The following is a 19494-nucleotide window of genomic DNA, read 5'->3' on the forward strand; positions in this document are numbered from 1 at the left end:
GTAAATAAATAATTTAGAAAAAAAGAGAGTAATGGCATAAACCCAAGGAAAAGAGATAATAAAGACAAGACTAGAAATCAATGGTATAGAAGACAGTTGAGAGAAAAAAAAAATAAAGCTAAAAGTTGGGTCCTTTGACAAGACTAATAAACAAGTGGATATCAAGATTCATTTTTTTTTAAATGGGAGAGGCAACACTATTTTTAATTATAAAGGGGATAATTATTGATATAGTTCTAGTTCCACATTATGTAAACTACGTATTTTTTTTTACCATCTTTTAATTTCTCGTTATTCATTACTATTTTCAGAGATAAAGGGAGAGGTAGAAAATAATACTCAACCAAAAATGACGTTTCCACTATGCAGCATTGACTTTTTTCTTCTTGATCATTGATTGCTTTGTTCATTGATGCCATATTTCTTGGAACAGATTTCAAGATATTAGAGTCCTGTTATTTAAACTTGATTCATTTAAAATTTTTCTAATCATTTCCTTCTGCTTTGTTTAATCAATATATATACCTCCATTTTTGACGAGCTTTTTATTGTTTAATACCCTTAAAAGCCCCAGTATTCTATTTACCCCTTTCCTTAACCCCCATCCACTTTAAATTTACTCACATCCTTTTATCAGCAATCAGCTGACTAGAATCTCCCGTATTACGTGGTTACTTTCTGAGTTAGCTGTTTGGTTATTTTGCTTTATTTTTGACCCCATTTCTCTATCATCCATCTTCTCTTGGTGCAGTTACTTACTATGCCTAGGACCTCTTGTTATTTGTGCCCTTCAGTATCTCAAAGCTCAACTGTTTGTGTAGTATTTTTATAACTTCTCAAAAGCTGCACTAATACACCTTTTCTTATGACAACCTTAGTCTACTTCTTTATGCCACTTTATTCCCAAAACTCATTCCTTATAACACATTTTGTATGAAGTAATAGCTAATAGCACTTTATCATAAGCAAAGTTCTGTTCACTTAAAACAACAAAATTAATAGAACCTTAAAAATATTTTATAATTCAAGTAAGCTTTATTATAAAAGGAGTTTACATACCATCACTATGGATAATTGAGTTGATTTTATAAGTATACGCGAAATACAGTGTAAGGAAGTTAAGGCCTGACAGCTTATTTTTTTTATTAGCCTCAGTTGAAAATCTAAGAAAAAACTATTACAAATGTATAACACTGCAGTAAATCAGGAAGAGTATACTTTTTTTTCCTTCCAGTTTTACAGTTATACAGCACTGTGTAAGAGGTACAGCATTAATGATTTGATTTGTATACATCATGAGTTGATTATCACAGTAAATTTAGTGAACATCCATCATCTCATATAGTTATAAAAGAAATAGAAAAATTTTTTGTGTTATGAGAACTCCTAGGGTTTAGTCTCTTAACTTTCATGTATAACATACAGCAGTGTTAAAATTATGTTTATCATGTTGTACACTACATCCTTAGTATTTATCTTATAACTGGAATAGTAAACTTATTTTTACAAATTAGGGAAGCTATAAATGAAAAAGATTTTTTGGAATGGTACCTTATACTTCTATAGCATTTTCCTTTTCAGACCTGTTTTATATTTAACTGGTTTATTCTATACAAGTAAGTATGACAAGATGCATGGATTTAACAAATTCCGGGTATCTCCTGTGTCAGACTGTGTACTGTAGTATACTAATCAAATTAAAACATTTGAGAGTAGGGATTTTATTCTCAATTTCCTGCTCTTCCATATTGCCTTTACCTCTCTGTTTAATACTCTAATACTTTGATTTGAGTAGTCAAATAGACCTTCAATATGACTTATGACATGGTTTTCTTCAGTTGTGACTAGTGAATAAAACATAAAACGTATAACTGTTCTCTAATCTCAGACCAGTTCTTTTAGTTGAAAAGTAACCCAACTGCTGCCTCAAGAAGTAGCTATGTGATGTTCTGTGTTTAGGCACTGTGCTGTGTGCTGTGGGGAGAGGCACTGGTTCCTGCTTTCATGTATCTTACAGTCTGAAGGAGGATATAAATAATTAAAATGTAATGAATTTATGAAAACAAATAAAGGGTACTGCATGGGGGAGTATCTAGTGAGGTTCTGAACCTTTTCTAGATGATGAAGAAAAGGCCCTCTTGAGGAAGTAATACTAAAGGATAAATAGATTAGGAGGGATAGTGAAGGAGATAGGAAATTGTTATAAATAGAAAAGCATGCACACGGGGCTAAAGGTAAAAAAACTAGTGTTTAAGAAAATACGTTTTGTACACCTGGAACATTAAGTACAAGGAATACAGTACTAAGATACTGTAGGTTCCATGAGGAGGGCTAGGATGGTTCTTGTCTTACCACTTGATTCTCAGCATTAACAAAGTGGTTAGTATTGTATATCATCAATAAATGTTTTTTCAGGGATGCTTGATAGAGATGTTAGGGTCAGACTGAGAAAGGCGCATAAGCCATGTTAAAGAGTAAGTTTAGACTTTATCCCTAAGGGTTTTAAGCAGGTAGTGACATAGATTTGTATAGAATGGATTGGAGAAAAGTAGAGAAAAATCCAACAAGACAAATTAGGAGACTGACTGAGTTATCCAGATAAAAAAAATAATGGCAGTGAAAAGTGTAGAAATAGAAGATGAATTTGAGAGTAATTAAGAGGATGGGTATGGTAGGACTTGGCAATTAGGATATAGATCAGCAGGGAGAAAATGTTACAGATGAGTACTAAGTTTCTTTCTTGGGCATTTAGCAGGACTGTCAAGGAAGAGAGAGACTCACATTTTGGATTTTCGTTCTATAAAAGAGGCTGGCTTTTTTGCCTCGGTGCCTTGTCTAGTGCAAATGAACTTGTTTTGTCACCAGTGGCTGTTGTAAATTCATGATTTATTTTAAAATCATAACAGAATTCAGATATTTCAACTTTTCTAAAATGAGAATTATTTTTGCTTTGAACCTTGATACTGTTTTTTAATAGGCATTCTTCCCCTTTATAGCCATGAATCATCTTAATGGACAGAAGATGTATGGGAAAATTATTCGTGTTACTCTGTCTAAACATCAGACTGTACAACTACCTCGAGAGGGACTTGATGATCAAGGGCTAACAAAAGATTTTGGTAATTCCCCACTGCATCGTTTCAAGAAACCTGGATCCAAAAATTTTCAGAACATTTTTCCTCCTTCTGCAACCCTTCACCTATCCAATATCCCGTAAGTATTAAAGCTGGAGTAGTTTATTAAGGATATACATTTTAGGAAGAAAATATAAACCTTTTTTATTAATTGTTACTCTTTTTCTCTAATTTTCCCAGTCCTTCAGTAGCAGAAGAGGATCTACGAACACTGTTTGCTAACACTGGGGGCACTGTGAAAGCATTTAAGTTTTTTCAGTAAGCAAGCTTTCTTGTCTTTAAATTAGTGACTTGATAGAAGTAAAAGTTTTCTTCAAGTAGTTCTTTTTGTTTCTAGACGTCTTTGATTCTGGAATGGGCAAAAGTTAAGTATTTAAGCCCTTCCTAATTTTTATGAAGTATCTAATTTCATACTTTTGTTTCAGAAGAGATCACAAAATGGCTCTTCTTCAGATGGCAACAGTGGAAGAAGCTATTCAGGCCTTGATTGATCTTCATAATTATAACCTTGGTGAAAACCATCATCTGAGAGTGTCTTTCTCCAAGTCAACAATTTAAAAAAGGGGAGATGAAGATTGGCGATGAATCACATTGTTTGGTGTCAACACCTATTGACTGTTCAGAAAAGTGGGGACCAGAGTTTGATTTTTTTTGTTGTTTTCTTTTCTTTTTTCCCATGCTGTTATCATTCCTTGGTTATAAAAAGAAATGGCATATGTAAAGGCAGAGTTATTAACTGCTCTTTCTCATCTGTTCTGTAGAGAAGCCATTTTTATTGTCTGTTTAAAATTTTAATTTTACTTTCCTTTTTCAACTTAGTTGACATACGTGCCTTAAAAAGGAAAACTAGTGTTGCTGTTGTGCATTTACTAGAAGAAAGGAATTGGTTGTCTAGGGCACATTGTTAAATGGGAATTAACAATATGTTTAGGCAGGGGTGTGTAAAAAGGGTTAAGTTTTTGTTTCTCCTGCTTGGAACTTATTTTGAATTATTGGCTTGTCACATTTCTTTCTATTTAATCAAATAAGATACATAATACTGAAAGAATAAAGCAGCATTTTTTTAGTTTTTACTACCTTAGGCTTTATTGCTTTAAAAAAAAACATTGGCCTTTTGTATCTCACAATTCTGGTCTAGATTCAGTTATGAATGTAGGCATTAGTTAAAATTAACAAGATGCAGAGTATTAATTTCTTAAGACAACAAAGTGATTTCTGTAAGTTTGAGCCCTACGTGGAAAGCATTGTGGAATCTTAACCTTTTTGTACACACTCTTGTGGGACGTATCATATAAATGTCAGCACTAAGTAACGTCTTGTTTGTGGCTGAATATTTTTCGTAGATGTTTTTGAAGTTGACATGATTTATGTGCATTTAAATATATATTGCCATCCTTAGTTTGTAATTAAGATTTGGAATACGGTTGTGGATTTCTGAGCATGTGCAGACTGGTCTAGCTAGTTCAGGAACTGGTGCATGTATTTTTCAAAGATAAAAGAAAGTGTACTGCGAAAATTTGCAGGAAGATTAATTTTGTGGCAGTTTTCTAAAACTGACAACCAGGTGGGACCAAAGTTTATGTGCCTTTAGTCTTAATTTACCTTGCATTGTAATATTCAGTTTTAATAAATCTTCAAAATATTTTGTATTTAGGAATAGATCTGACTTTGACTTTAATAAAAACATGGCTCAGAATCTACAGGTCAAATTAATTTGAACAGTTCTTGTCAATCTGAATTGTTGATTCTGTTTAAATGACCAATACTTTTTCAAATTGATGTACTTAGTTTCAAGGTTCATAGATTCTGTTATCTATGTAGACAGAATGGTCATGTATATTTTCTATTAGTTGAGTTTTTACATCTTTAGAAATGTAAAATTCAGTATAGTTTGAAAGCGGCACAATTAAAAATTAATTTTCTAACAAAGTTGGGAGGTTTGATGGTTGTTTAATTTCCTTTTGTGTGTACTCTGCTTACCTCTGTAGCATGCTCAATAAACACTTCTGTAGCTCTGTATTCACCTTTTCTGTCTTTCTCTGCTGCCTTTTCTCTCTCTTCTTCTTTGTTTTCACTCCACTGTGCTTCTGAATTCATGTTTATTCTCTGCCAGGGTGGGAAAGGAATAATAATATTACAATTCTATGGCTTTATACCATAAATAAATCTAGATGCTGTGAAAATATACCAGCTGGTTTTTTTTTAATTTGAAAGATGGTAACTGCTTTTCAGGAGGACACATATTAAACATTTCCCACCCTGTTATAATCTACTGCTTTAAAGACATAACTTTTATTGTATCTTGTTAATTCTTTCTATCTCTTTTGTTGTTGTTGTTTTTTTTCCAGTAGATTTATGCACTAATAGATCTTTTGGATTTGCCATGCTCTCTTGCTGCAGTTTCATCTTTCATCTTTTGTGTCTGCTAAAGATTTCCTACCTTGTGAGTTTTAACAAAGGGTACTTGATGTTACTGGGAAGAAACAGTATACCATCTGCTTTTGCCTTGGGTGGGAAGGAAGATACACATTCAGGTATTTAAAAGTTTAAGGGGTAGTATGTGATGTTACGCTTTTCACTTTTTAAAGGGTTTCGATTAGGGTGCTATTTGTAGTACTCAATATTTTGGGGGGTCACCTTTTTTTTAAACAGGCATTTTGGTGTCTGATAACTTTGTTATACATGTTCCTTAAGTTTGTTCTGACAATTATGCAATACTCATACATTAGGAAAGTTAAAAACAAATGAAGGAGTATGCAGTTCATTTAAGTGTGCTTTATTAATACAATAATTCAGTCACTTCCGAGAAAGAAAGAATATAGTAAATAATTGTTTACATTTGGGTCGACATGGGGGGTGATTTGGAAGCTAAGTTATCTCAATTTTTTTTTTCTTAAAATAGCACTGTAGTACAGAAGAACTCTAGCAACAGCACATGAGCCTAAAAAGTCTGTAAAAAACCCATAATATGAATGAATAGTAATCGAACAGAAGTTTTTCTCAGTATTGGGTGGTAGTTGAAATATCTGAAAGTAGGTGCTATATCTGTTTTTCAGGTAGTTCCTTGTGGATGGGATTGGCTTGGAAGAAGAAACAGAAGTTCTGAGATGTTTGTGGGAACTGGGGTTGCTCCAATTACTGAGCTAAGGAGTTCCCAGTATTTCTGATGGAGGAGTGACCAGAAACCCAAGTTTTTCCTGCCTAGGGAGTGTCAGATTCCTCAGTCTTTTAGGGTGCACTCCAGTGCAACCTTCCTTCCAAAGCAAAAGCCAGTGAAGTGAGAATTTTGACATTTTGGAGTGCTTTATTTTCGTACATTATTTTAACCCAGTCCTCAGCATATAGTAAATTGTTTAATTAGGTGAAAATAATAGCTTTGTCATCATTATTATTACCACCATATGCCTCAGTCTTCTCTCTCAAGCGAGCTAGCTAACTGTGAAGTGTTCTTAAGATGCAGCTGCTTTTTAATAGAGGTCTTACCTTGAATATTAAGAAAGATAACTTGATTATTTTTTCCTACAACTGAGAAACTGATTTTTTGACATTAAGATTTATTTTGGAAAATGGGTTTCAAAATACCTACTTACGGAATGGATTCATAAAGTTTACATTTAATGTTAGAAATCTAATTTAATATTTGAAAGCAGCTAAGAACACCCTGGCTTATCCAGGACTAAGGAATCATTATATTTAGTTACATTAGGGATATATTAACACTTTTGAGGCATTTAAAGTTCAAAATATAAGGTTAGTATAATCAGATTGTGGTAATTGGTTATTTCTATTTTTGGATCAACATATAGTTAGCAGAAAAGGACAAGTTACTTTTCTAAGCCTCAGTATCCCTTGTGTATGGGAAATGTAGGCAGTACTGCTCTTCCCACCTCACAGGGTACTGTGAAACTCAAATAGTAGGAATGCAGAAATGCTATGCAATTGATAAATTGCTATGTAGAAGGAAAAGTTGCAATGTCAGTTTCATGTCTGCCAGATCTTAGTTATCTACAATAAATAATACCCCGATATCTCTTTGCTACAGAGGACTTTTTTTAAAGTTTTTAACTGATAACATCTGCTAAAGCAAAAAGATGTAGAATGCAAGTCTATAATGCATCCCAAAGCCAAATGAAAGGAGAATCTGGATTTAGCCTTGTATTTTCTGTTTGAACTATTAGATAGCCTAGTAACACAACACAGATACATATTTAATTATGGACTCCATTTAAAAATGAGATTTTCTGTGTATATACCTTTAAAGGTTGCTGTGAAACAGAGGTAATTTTAACAAAGTCTTTGGAGAATATGAAAAGAAAAGACATTCTCATGAGTAGCTTGGGACTTCAAACAATATTTCCTCACTGCCTTAATATTTTTAAATAGAGCAAAAATCTGAAAATGTTTTTTCATTCAGGAGGAAAGGGTATGGAACTGTTTAGTGAAATTGAACATACATAGGTTTCTATTTTGGCTAAATATTTGTTTCAAGAAAATCTGTTGGTAAGAATTCAGTAGAAAATCTCAGTTTTAAGCCAGAGTATTAGGATATGTGTACCAATTATCAAAACCCTTAATTTTGGAGTTATTCTTTATTCTCCTAAGTATACTTATTCCCTTTATCTTTTTTTGTTTTAGATTTTGCCAATAAAGTATTAATGTTAAAAGTCAAGTGTCAGATTGCCCACATTAAGGACAAAATGAAGTGTTCAGATACGCAGAAAAATACAAAGAACATAAACAGCTATGCACTTACTATTTCACCACCTAATACCTTCCATACTTTGTGTAATTTTAATATATGACTTAAAAGAAATAAAACATTACAGATTGAACTGACATCCTTTATGTACTCTCCCTGATCTTAGCCCCTGTATATCCCTTCTCCACAGGTAATCGTTACATTGAATTTAGTATGTTTTAAGTTCAGTGGTGGTTTTTCAAAGAGAATTTGTTCTGTATTCTGTAGTCTTAAGTTTTTTTGTACTTAAAAAATACTGCAAATATTTATGATGTTTATTAAATGGTATGATATTTTGTTCAACACACTTTAAAATTTTGTTAAGATTAGGATGTCTGGACATTAATAATCCCCTTATCAAATCTCATGACATTTAACCAATTTTAAGGTTATTAAATCAGTTCCTTTTCAATAAATACCATATGAGTTGTTTGAGTCTCAAGTTTTTCCTAAGGCAAAGATGTAAAAAGTAAACAAGGAGCTACCGTTAGTATTTTAAAAGCTGAAATTATGTGTGAGATCCTCAAATACAAAGATATCCTTTCCAGCTTCACACTATAGCCACACTTCGTGCAACTTAATGCCTCCCTCCCATTTCAGTGGACAGAAAGAGTATTCCTCTTAATTGGTGTTAGTGCTTAGAAAATAACAAACCTCCCTCATTCCGCTTCAGTTACCAACTTAATGATCTTTCTTGTTCCTCCCGTATTATCACCTCCCAGATGTATTTCATCATCAGGTTTTCTGGAATGTTTTCCTTACAGTGTTTTATTCCTGGTCATGGTCACTATTCTGCAGCAATATCTGGGCTAGCCTAGCTTGTCAACATTACAGTTTGTTCAGATCATAGAACCTTGCTACTCAAAAGTCAGTCCCCAGACCAACAGCACTTATCACCTGGGAGCCTATTAGAAACTCAGAATATCTAGCCCCACCTCTGACCTGCTGAACTACATTTTGACAAGATTGGTAGGTGTGACCCATTTGGACATTCAAGTTCTATGTTGTTAGAATTTTTTTTTCAGTTCAGTGAAAATCAGCTTAAAGTTTTTTCTTATTATTTTGCTGAGTGTGAACATTGTTATATTTTCTTGGTAATTTCAAGTTATTCGAGAGATATGTACTGTTAACACTAAGGAATAACTGTAGAGCTGAAAAGAACCTTATGTATATAGTTTTAACTTCATTTTAAACTGTTCTAGATAGGTCAGGTGAACAGTTTAGCAACATATTTGTATTGACTTACCTGTAATTAGATTACAGGTACCTGGGTTTCCAGTTAGTCCGGGAATGTGTTAAACTAATTAAAGGAAGTAGAGGCCTGCTGTTACTCATAAATTAAAATTAATTTAGTGTACAAGATAATAGGTAAATTGCTAATAACAGAAATCAATACGATTTTTTATTTAGTATAAACATCAAGTTTAGCCTGACAGGGAAAGGACTTCGATGTGAATTGATTTTGTTAAATGACTGGAAATTAACACTCTTAAGCCCTGTCTCTGTTACATCATACTTTATAATAAAATGACCCTTGGGTCATTTTGGTAAATAGACAGCTTTCCTATTCACTGAATGCTGCTTCAGTTCCTTTCCCAACTCCAATTGGATAGCACAGTTCTGAAGTTGCAGTACCTAAACTTTACTAGTGATGCTGCTGCTAACTGAGTTAGAGCTGTGATAAAAATATAGATTTAGCTGTGCTGTACTATGCCTTCAGTGACTTATTACCCATATCCTTAGCATAGTTTTTCATGTTGTGGCTAGCAGTTTTCTCTATTGTCCTGTCTTGCTGAGTATTTCCTGTGTACCACTCCCATTGCTGTCTCTAAACCTTGTTGCTGCTTTAGCTATCACTTTTATATTGTTTTTCTCTTCACTTTTCATCCATCTTCTCTTTGCAGTTAATTTCTTGCTCCTGTGACTTACATTTTTATAACCACAACCAACCAGTTAAAAGGATTAATGAACTGATTAATGAACTGATAAATGATGGTGCAAATTGTAATATTCAGATGTTTTTCTATTTTTGTCTGGTTCAGCTTAAAATCCTCCCTTTTTTAAAATTTTGTTTCTTAATTTCTGGTATTGTAACAATTCCAGACAGTAGAAATCACTAAAAGGCTCCAGAAACCTGAAGTATTAATGATATTTATCACTAGTGTGTTCAACGCTAGTAGAGAATTAGTCAAAGAATTGTGGTTAAAAAGCTCCTTACGTTGACACTTGTAAAGTTCTAAAAAGGTGGTTCCAATTCACTTAGTAATGATTCATAGAAGTTAAAGTACATATATACATTCAAAGGAATAATTACTGCTGTTTTTTAAAGATGTAAGTAAAACAGCCCCAGGGAGACCATAGTAACATTGCAGTAGTTGTCTCTTCCCTGAGTTTGGAATTTTATAATGTATATTATAAATTATAAATATTTTTTGTTCTGGAAAATGTATAGGCATTGACATTAGACTGAACTGTATTCAAAGACCTTATTCTGCTACCCAGTAGTGATGAGACCTTTCAAAGCCTTAATTTTCTCATCTGTAAAATAGAGATAATATCTGCCTCATATGTTCACTCTGAGGATTATGTGAAATACAGATTCATTCCTTTGGTAGTTTTTCTTTCTCTTGCTTGGGGAAGATTCTTGGCATTCCGTTTATGGAAGTTTTTTCCCATAAGTGTTAATTTATACGTTTTCAAAAGACGTTTGTTGGAATTTGCTATTTGCATTGTAGGGAATGAAAGATAAATGGAACCACTGTACACTCAGCTCTTCTTTTTGAACTTTGAAAATGCACATTTGTTCCAACATATTTGATATATTAAGGAAGAATTTAAGTGTTCCATGCATTTTGCATTTAATGTGCGATTTCATCATGGGAAACATGGAAAGCAGAAAACTGCACCCAGCTAATCCAGGCTGTTTAGAAATACGCCAGGTGCACACATGTATATACCTCAGGCATCTGTCAGCTACCTACCTCAGCTCTTCACGTTAGGGGGCACACTTACCCACATCTGGTGTTAACAACTTTCTGTCCAATTTCATACAACCCTTCCAACACCACGATGACTCACAAACTACAACACTTCCAACACCCACTTCCACAAGCAAGCTTTCAATTTTTTTTTAAAATAAGGTGTCATAGTATTTATATATTTCTTAAGCATTTAACATGCCAAAGTGTGCTGCCATTTTTTTATTGTTTCTGTTTTTGTGTGATGTTTTTGAGTGTTGTGTCCCGTAAGCCCTGTGGTTTTTATTGTGTGATTTTGCATCATATGGCAGTTTCTGGAAATGCTTATGCTTTGTTAGAGTTGTCTACTCTCAAGGAGCTTCTAGGCCAATTCACATTATGACAGAAGGTATATAGCAAATTGTGATGCTGGACATGAGAAAACAGGGTTTGAGGTTGGGCATCACCATTTATAGATCATGGCAGCTTGAACAAGCCATGTTAGTCTGAGCCCATTTTCTCGTCTATGGCCTTTCCATCTTGTCTATGCTGTTACAGGAATCATGCTTAAAAAGATAAAGCCCAATATGTTTCTTTTCTAGTTTTTGTTTATCATAATCTCTTGAGCATTAGTTTGTAATCTGGTCATGGTATTTATTCCTTTCCTGAGATGATAATAGTATTAATTTCAACCAGTCATGAATACTAAAAATATTGCACTCTATGTAATCATAGTATATTTATTGCTAAATTAATGTGTAGATTTAATAGCATAGGCAACAAAAAATGGCAAATATTAAAATATTTTCAAAATAAAAATGATTATTTTTAGTTTCAAACAAAATAATTAATGCAAGCACTTCATATCTACTGCTGTAGAAATACAGTTTGGGAATGTCTGTAGTGATAGAAAAAAGAATCACCTTTTGAACCAATTTTAAGGTGAGATTATTTTAACAATTTTCTGAACGAATGGAGGTAATTTTCGACCTCAAAGCCCATGGCTCTTTTCTCTCTACACCACAATAACAAAGTGATATAAATTATTTGTGGTTAGTTTTTTCCCTTTCCATTTTTGTTTTGTTAGATAATAATTGAATTTATTTATAAAAATTACAGGAGAACACATGAAGAGATAGATTTCGGTTTTAAAAGGCTGTCAGTATAAAACATCCAGTATTATGCTTTCAAATGAACCACTAACTCCTCAAACTGTATTTCTACGAACTAGAAACAAACCATACTTACTTGCTAACACCTTCATTCTGCAAATACTACTACATGCTAACTAGAAGCTGTGAATCAGCATGAAACACAGTTCCTTCTTATCAAGGGGCTTTCAGTCTGATGTGAAATAATAGCAGTTGTATAGTTTGGTAAGTTTTATGCAGAAACTACTGGGCAGTATTGTAGTATACTCAACCTTTACCCATTAGGAAAGGATTCTTGGAGCTACAGTTGAACCTCGAACAACGTGGGGTTAGGGCTTATAACTTTATAGTCCTCCCTTTGTAGCCTTGGTTCTGCATCTGGGGATTCAACTGAGGATCCTGTGGTACTGCAGTACGTATGTATTTATTGAAAAAAAAATCCATATTTAGGTGGGCTCATGTAGTTCAAACCTGTGTTGTTCAAGGGTCAACTGTAGTTACAGTTGAGAGCTGGGTCAGAGGGATGAGGAAGGGAAGTGTTGAAGACAGAACAGTTTGTTTAAAAAAAAAAAAAGTACTGAGTCAAGATTATGGCACCCTGGAGAAACTAAAAGTTTAACATGGCTAGGTCACCAATTATGAGACAAGGAAGCAGTAGAGAAATGTGTTTGGGTATGAAAAGGTCAGATTACAGGTCATGCTAAAACATTTGGACTCTAAGATCCGTGTTTTTAAACAATTATTGGTAAAGTGGATTTAAGAGAAGGGTCAGGGTTGGAGTGACAAAGCTGATAAATTTACCCTGCTCATTAAAATATACCTTTTAAATATAGAGGTTTTTTTTTTCCTAATTCTAAAAAAATCACAAGTATTAAGTTTGTTTAAATCTGTCCATATAAAAACCTCAAATAAAACTTGATACTAAATTCTCCTAAAGAATATAAAATTAAGACTTCCAAAAGTATCTCGTTGAGTGAGTGCCATTAAAAGGAAGATCCTTACTCTAATGCTGCATCATCCTCTGACGATTTAGACCCCATGACCATACCTTTCTAATTATATGATAAGGATTAAAGAAATCCATGAAACAAACATGATGCATGGTTTCGGCATTGTCTTTTTTTGTGGTAATTTAAAAATATTTTCCCATTAAAACAAACATGGACATATCAGAAGAATGCAAAACATAAAGCATGTAAGTGACAACAGAAGATTTAAAATGAAATTTCAAAGCCATTTTAGCCACTGTACTTTTAGGGCCATTTTAGGCAGTGATTCAAATTCCCATAGGAATATTGCCTGAACCGCCTAAGCTGTTCATGCTGCCGTTTTGGCTTGAGAATTCTAGAATCCCTATTCTTAAGTAATATAGAAATTTTAAATCTGAAATATCAGTTTTGTTGAGCCAAAAGACAATGTAGTTGAGCAAAGACCCCTTTAAAAAAAGTTTCAAGTCCCACAGTAAGCTTAACTATTACTTGCTAATAAGTAGTATGTTAACCATGATTTTTGTCTTTCAGCTAATTCAAGCAGATTTATACATGCAATATATTCTTGAGTTTACCACCACACTCAAAAACAGTTTGATTGAAAATTCAACATATTTTTCTTCACCATCTGTTCCTCTAAATTTGCTATCTACCTTAGCTTATCATTTTGTATACAAAAGTCATATGTGTTTGAGTTTAATGAGAATTACTTGAAATCAAGTAGACAAGTAAGATATCTTTGGGAATACTGTGCTTTATATTAGATAAATAGAACTGCCAAAACTATTTGTTAGCATTTGCTTTCTTTCTGATCACTGAATCACTATACCTGACCTAGAACTCTAGAAGTTCCTTACCAATATATTGTCTCCCTCAAGTATGTTTTCTTTCTGTGTCTCTCTTTATTCATCATTCTTAACTGTGATGATGTATGGAGCTGATAATTTAGGTCAGATCCCACTTTAGAAACTCCAAAGACTGTCAAATTTTTTGACACATTAAATGAATTGTTATTAAACATGTAATTTAGTTTTAATTAGTTTAATAGTGTTTGACCTAAGGAGATCAAAGAACTCTCATTCATTCTGTATTTAATATATTTACTGCATAAGTATCATACCATCTTGGTCTAACTTATGGAGTAATAAATGCAAAATAATTGGCAGAATTAATCCAAATTTTGTTTTCATTTGTCACCTATTTTTGCTAAATTCTAAATGTGAACATGATATACACAGGTACTAGTATACTAATACACGAGAGTTTGATTTGTTTCTTCAAGAGTACTTAGGATGTTGTCTTCTGTTAGGGTAGGAGAGCTTAAGTATGTGGGTCTTTGTAGATTTGTTGAAGCAAGTGATAGGAGACAATTCAGCTGATAAAACAAGACACAGAAAGCAGCAAAGTCATATGACATTTAACAGGATTTCTGAAAACGCAAACATGGTTAAGTGTGTCCTTTTCCTTTTTTGTATTCATATTCAACAATGAACACTTGTATAGAGATCTGTAGTCACAGTGTACCCTTTTCTTTCCCTGTCTTCCTTCAGGGGAGAAAAGTATTATGTGTTCTCTAAGAACCTAAATTTATACTTTTATATGCTATCATAAAGACATGATCAAAATCAATCATGGACCTAATCTAGCTTTGTTAGATTTGTAGTGCCAGAAGGAGACATACTTTTTTAATTTGTTTATACAACCAACACTAAAAGCAAACTATCCACATGGTAACCCTTCAGTCAAAGGAAGATGAAGAAAAGATCTTTTTTTTTTAATGTGATTCTTCTTGGTCCTGGTTGCTTATCTATATACCTTTTATCCCTGACACAATTTTACATTACATAACATTTCTTCTGTCCTTTGGATGTAAATCTTGTACATTTTTATCATAAGATCTTTACTTTTAGTGCATTTTTGCACTAGAGAGCCAGAACTTTCTCTTTGCTGTCTTCTATCTTTCTCCTACAGGATGATCATGAAAACATCTGTTTTCCTTTTTCAGATAATGGGGGCGGGGGGGGGAGGGTTTGATAAAACTTCAGGAAATGACACACATGTTGGAGCAGTGGCAACAGGAAACACAAATCTCATGTGCTGTAGGTCTGGATTTGCAGTTGTGGTCCTGTAGTAGGTAAGAGATAGAATTTAAAGAGTATTTGATAGTAATACTTATAATGCTGAACCCTGTATATCTTTGTACATTTAATTCCTGTGGCAACACTGTAAGGTAAATATATATTATTTCCATACTAGAGAAAATGAGGCTCAGTAGATGTTACTACCAAAGTCACACAGTAAACAAAAAATACTGAGCCCGTATTTTTTGTTTTTGTTTTTTTTGTTTTTTAACATCTTTATTGGAGTATAATTGCTTTACAATGGTGTGTTACTTTCTACTGTATAACAAAGTGAATCAGCTATACATATACATATATCCCCATATCCCCTCCCTCTTGCATCTCCCTCCCACCCCCTAGGTGGTCACAAAGCACCAAGCTGATCTCCCTGTGCTATGCGCCTGCTTCCCACTAGCTAGCTATTTTATATTTGGTAGTGTATATATGTCAATGCCACTCTCTCACTTCGTCCCAGCTTACCCTTCCCCCTCCCCATGTCCTCAGGTCCATTCCCTACTTCTGTGTCTTTATTCCTGTCCTGCCCCTAGGTTCTTTAGAACCTTTTTGGTTTTTTTTTTTAGATTCCATATATATGTGTTAGCATACGGTATTTGTTTTTCTCTTTCTGACTTACTTCACTCTGTATGATAGACTCAAGGTCCATCCATACCTCACTACAAATAACTCCATTTCTTTTTATGGCTGAGTAATATTCCATTGTATATATGCACCACACCTTCCTTATCCATTCATCTGTCGATGGACACTTCGGTTGCTTCCATGTCCTGCTATTGTAAACAGTGCTGTAATCACTGTGGTACATGGCTTTTTGAATTATGGTTTTCTCAGGGTATATGCCCAGTAGTGGGATTGCTGGGTCATATGGTAGTTCTATTTTTAGTTTTTTAAGGAACCTCCATACTATTCTCCATAGTGGCTGTATCAATTTACATTCCCACCAACAGTACCAGAGGGTTCCCTTTTCTCCACACCCTCTCCAGCATTTATTGTTTCTAGATTTTTTGATGATGGTCATTCTGACTGGTGTGAGGTGGTACCTCATTGTAGTTTTTTTTTTTTTTTTTTTCATTGTAGTTTTGATTTGCATTTCTCTGATGATTAGTGATGTTGAGCATCCTTTCATGTGTTTGTTGGCAATCTGTATATCTTCTTTGGAGAAATGTCTATTTAGGTCTTCTGCCCATTTTTGGATTGGGTTGTTTGTTTTTTTGTTATTGAGCTGCATGAGCTGCTTGTAAATTTTGGAGATTAATCCCTTGTCAGTTGCTTCGTTTGCAAATATTTTCTCCCATTCTGAGGGTTGTATTTTCATCTTATTTATGGTTACCTTTGCTGTGCAAAAGCTTTTAAGTTTCATTAGGTCCCATTTGTATATTTTTGTTTTTATTTCCATTTCTCTAGGAGGTGGGTCAAAAAGGATCTTGCTGTGATTTATGTCATAGAGTGATCTGCCTATGTTTTCCTCTAAGAGTTTTATAGTGTCTGGCCTTATATTTCGGTCTTTAATCGATTTTGAGTTTATTTTTGTGTATGGTGTTAGGGACTGTTCTAATTTCATTCTTATACATGAACCTGTCCAATTTTCTCAGCACCACTTATTGAAGAGGCTGTCTTTTCTCCATTGTAAATTCTTGCCTCCTTTATCAAAGACAAGGTGACCATATGTGTGTGGGTTTATCTCTGGGCTTTCTATCCTGTTGCATTGATCTATATTTCTGTTTTTATGCCAGTACCATACTGTCTTGATTACTGTAGCTTTGTAGTATAGTCTGAAGTCCAGGAGCCTGATTCCTCCAGCTCCATTTTTCTGTCTCAAGATTGCTGTGGCTGTTCAGGGTCTTTTGTGTTTCCATATAAATTGTGAAATTTTTTGTTCTAGTTCTGTGAAAAATGCCATTGGTAGTTTGACAGGGATTGCATTCAATCTGTAGATTGCTTTGGGTAGTATACTCATTTTCACAATGTTGATTCTTCCAATCCAAGAACATGGTATATATCTCCATCTGTTGGTATCATCTTTAATTTCTTTCATCAGTGTCTTATAGTTTTCTGCATACAGGTCTTTTGTCTCCTTAAGTAGGTTTATTCCTAGGTATTTTATTCTTTTTGTTGCAATGGTAAATGGGAATATTGCCTTAATTTCTCTTTCAGATTTTTCATCATTAGTGTACAGGAATGCAAGAGTTTTCTCTGCATTAGTTTTGTATCCTGCTACTTTACCAAATTAATTGATTAGCTCTAGTAGTTTTCTGGTAGCATCTTTACGATTCTCTATGTATAGTATTATGTCATCTGCAAACAGTGACAGCTTTACTTCTCTTCTGATTTGGATTCCTTTTATTTCTTTTTCTACTCTGATTGCTATGGCTAAAACTTCCAAAACTATGTTGAATAACAGTGATGAGAGTGGGCAACCTTGTCTTGTTACCGATCTTAGTGGAAATGGTTTCAGTTTTTCACCATTGAGAACGATGTTGGCTGTGGGTTTGTCATATATGGCCTTTATTATGTTGAGGTAAGTTCCCTCTATGCCTACCTTCTGGAGGGTTTTCATGATAAATTGTTGTTGAATTTTGTCGAAAGCTCTTTCTGCGTCTATTGAGATTATCATATGGTTTTATCCTTCAATTTGTTAATATGGTGTATCATATTGATTGATTTGCGTATATTGAAGAATCTTTGCATACCTGGGATAAACCCAAATTGATCATGGTGTATGATCCTTTTAATGTGCTGTTGAATTCTGTTTCCCAGTATTTTGTTGAGGATTTTTGCATCTATATTCATCAGTGATATTGGTCTGTAGTTTCCTTTTTTTGTGACATCTTTGTCTGGTTTTGGTATCAGGGTGATGATGGCCTTGTAGAATGAGTTTGGGAGTGTTCCTCCCTCTGCTGTATTTTGGAAGAGTTTGAGAAGGATAGGTGTTAGCTCTTCTCTAAATGTTTGATAGAATTCTACTGTGAAGCCATCTGGTCCTAGATTTTTGTTTGTTGGAAAACTTTTAATCACTTTTTCAATTTCAGTGCTTATGACTGGTCTGTTTATATTTTCTGTTTCTTCCTGGTTCAGTCTCAGAAGGTTGTGCTTTTCTAAGAATTTGTTCATTTCTTCCGGGTTGTCCATTTTATTGGCATAGAGGTGCTTGTAGTAATCTCTCATGATCCTTTGTATTTCTGCAGTGTCAGTTGTTACTTCTCCTTTTTCGTTTCTAATTCTGTTGACTTGAGTCTTTTCCCTTTATTTCTTGATGAGTCTAGCTAATGGTTTATCAATTTTTTTTATCTTCTCAAAGAACCAGCTCTTAGTTTTATTGATCTTTGCTATTGTTTCCTTCATTTCTTTTCCATTTATTTCTGATTTGATTTTTATGATTTATTTCCTTCTGCTAACTTTGGGGTTTTTTTGTTCTTCTTTCTCTAATTGCTTTTGGTGTAAAGTTAGGTTATTTATTTGAGATTTTTCTTGTTTCTTGAGGTAGGATTATATTGCTATAAACTTCCCTCTTAGAACTGCTTTTGCTGCATCTTTGGGTCATCGTGTTTTCATTGTCATTTGTATCTAGGTATTTTTTGATTTCTTCTTTGATTTCTTCAGTGATCTCTTGGTTATTTAGTAACATATTGTTTACCCTCCATGTGTTTCTATTTTTTGCAGTCTTTTTTCTTGTAATTGATATCTAGTCTCATAACATTGTCGTTGGAAAAGATAGTTGATATGATTTCAATTTTCTTGAATTTACCAAGGCCTGATTTGTGACCCAAGATATGATCTATCCTGGAGAATGTTTCATGAGCACTTGCAAAGAAAGTGTATTCTGTTGTTTTTGGATGGAATGTCCTAGAAATAGCAATTAAGTCCATCTTGTTTAATGTGTCATTTAAAGCTTGTGTTTCCTTATTTATTTCCATTTTGGTTGATCTGTCCATGGTGAAAGTGGGGTGTTAAAGTCCCCTACTATGATTGTGTTACTGTTGATTTCCCCTTTTACGGCTGCTAGCATTTGCCTTATGTATTGAGGTGCTCCTACGTTGGGTGCATAAATATTTACAATTGTTATATCTTCTTCTTGGATTGATCCCTTGATCATTATGTAGCATCCTTCTTTTTCTCTTGTAATAGTCTTTATTTTAAAGTCTGTTTTGTCTGATATGAGAATTGCTACACCCGCTTTCTTTTGTTTTTTTTTTTTTTTTTTTTTTTGGCGGTACGTGGGCCTCTCCCTGCTGTGGCCTCTCCCCTTGCGGAGCACAGGCTCCAGATGCGCAGGCTCAGTGGCCATGGCTCACAGGCCCAGCCACTCCATGGCATGCGGGATCTTCCCGGACTGGGTCACAAACCCGTGTCCCCTGCATCGGCAGGCAGACTCCCAACCACTGCGCCA

General features: G+C 34.1%; 1 protein-coding gene across 4 annotated transcripts in view; it reads left to right on the forward strand.

The window, feature by feature from the left end:
• Positions 1-8286, forward strand: part of PTBP2 (polypyrimidine tract binding protein 2) — a 79330-nt gene extending 71044 nt beyond the window's left edge. For 2 of the 4 annotated variants that reach the window (XM_079944110.1, XM_079944112.1), the window contains exons 12-14: positions 2997-3213; positions 3315-3392; positions 3560-8286. In XM_079944110.1, the coding sequence (XP_079800236.1) occupies positions 2997-3213; positions 3315-3392; positions 3560-3692 (428 nt within the window). In that variant the 3' untranslated portion in view covers positions 3693-8286. The remainder of the gene's footprint in view (positions 1-2996; positions 3214-3314; positions 3393-3559) is intronic. The other 2 variants (XM_079944111.1, XM_079944113.1) reach the window with 1 other exon arrangement.
• The last annotated feature ends 11208 nt before the right edge of the window (positions 8287-19494 follow it).

This window comes from Stenella coeruleoalba (genome assembly GCF_951394435.1).
Source record: "Stenella coeruleoalba genome assembly, chromosome: 1".
In the NCBI taxonomy this organism is placed as follows: Eukaryota; Metazoa; Chordata; class Mammalia; order Artiodactyla; family Delphinidae; genus Stenella; species Stenella coeruleoalba.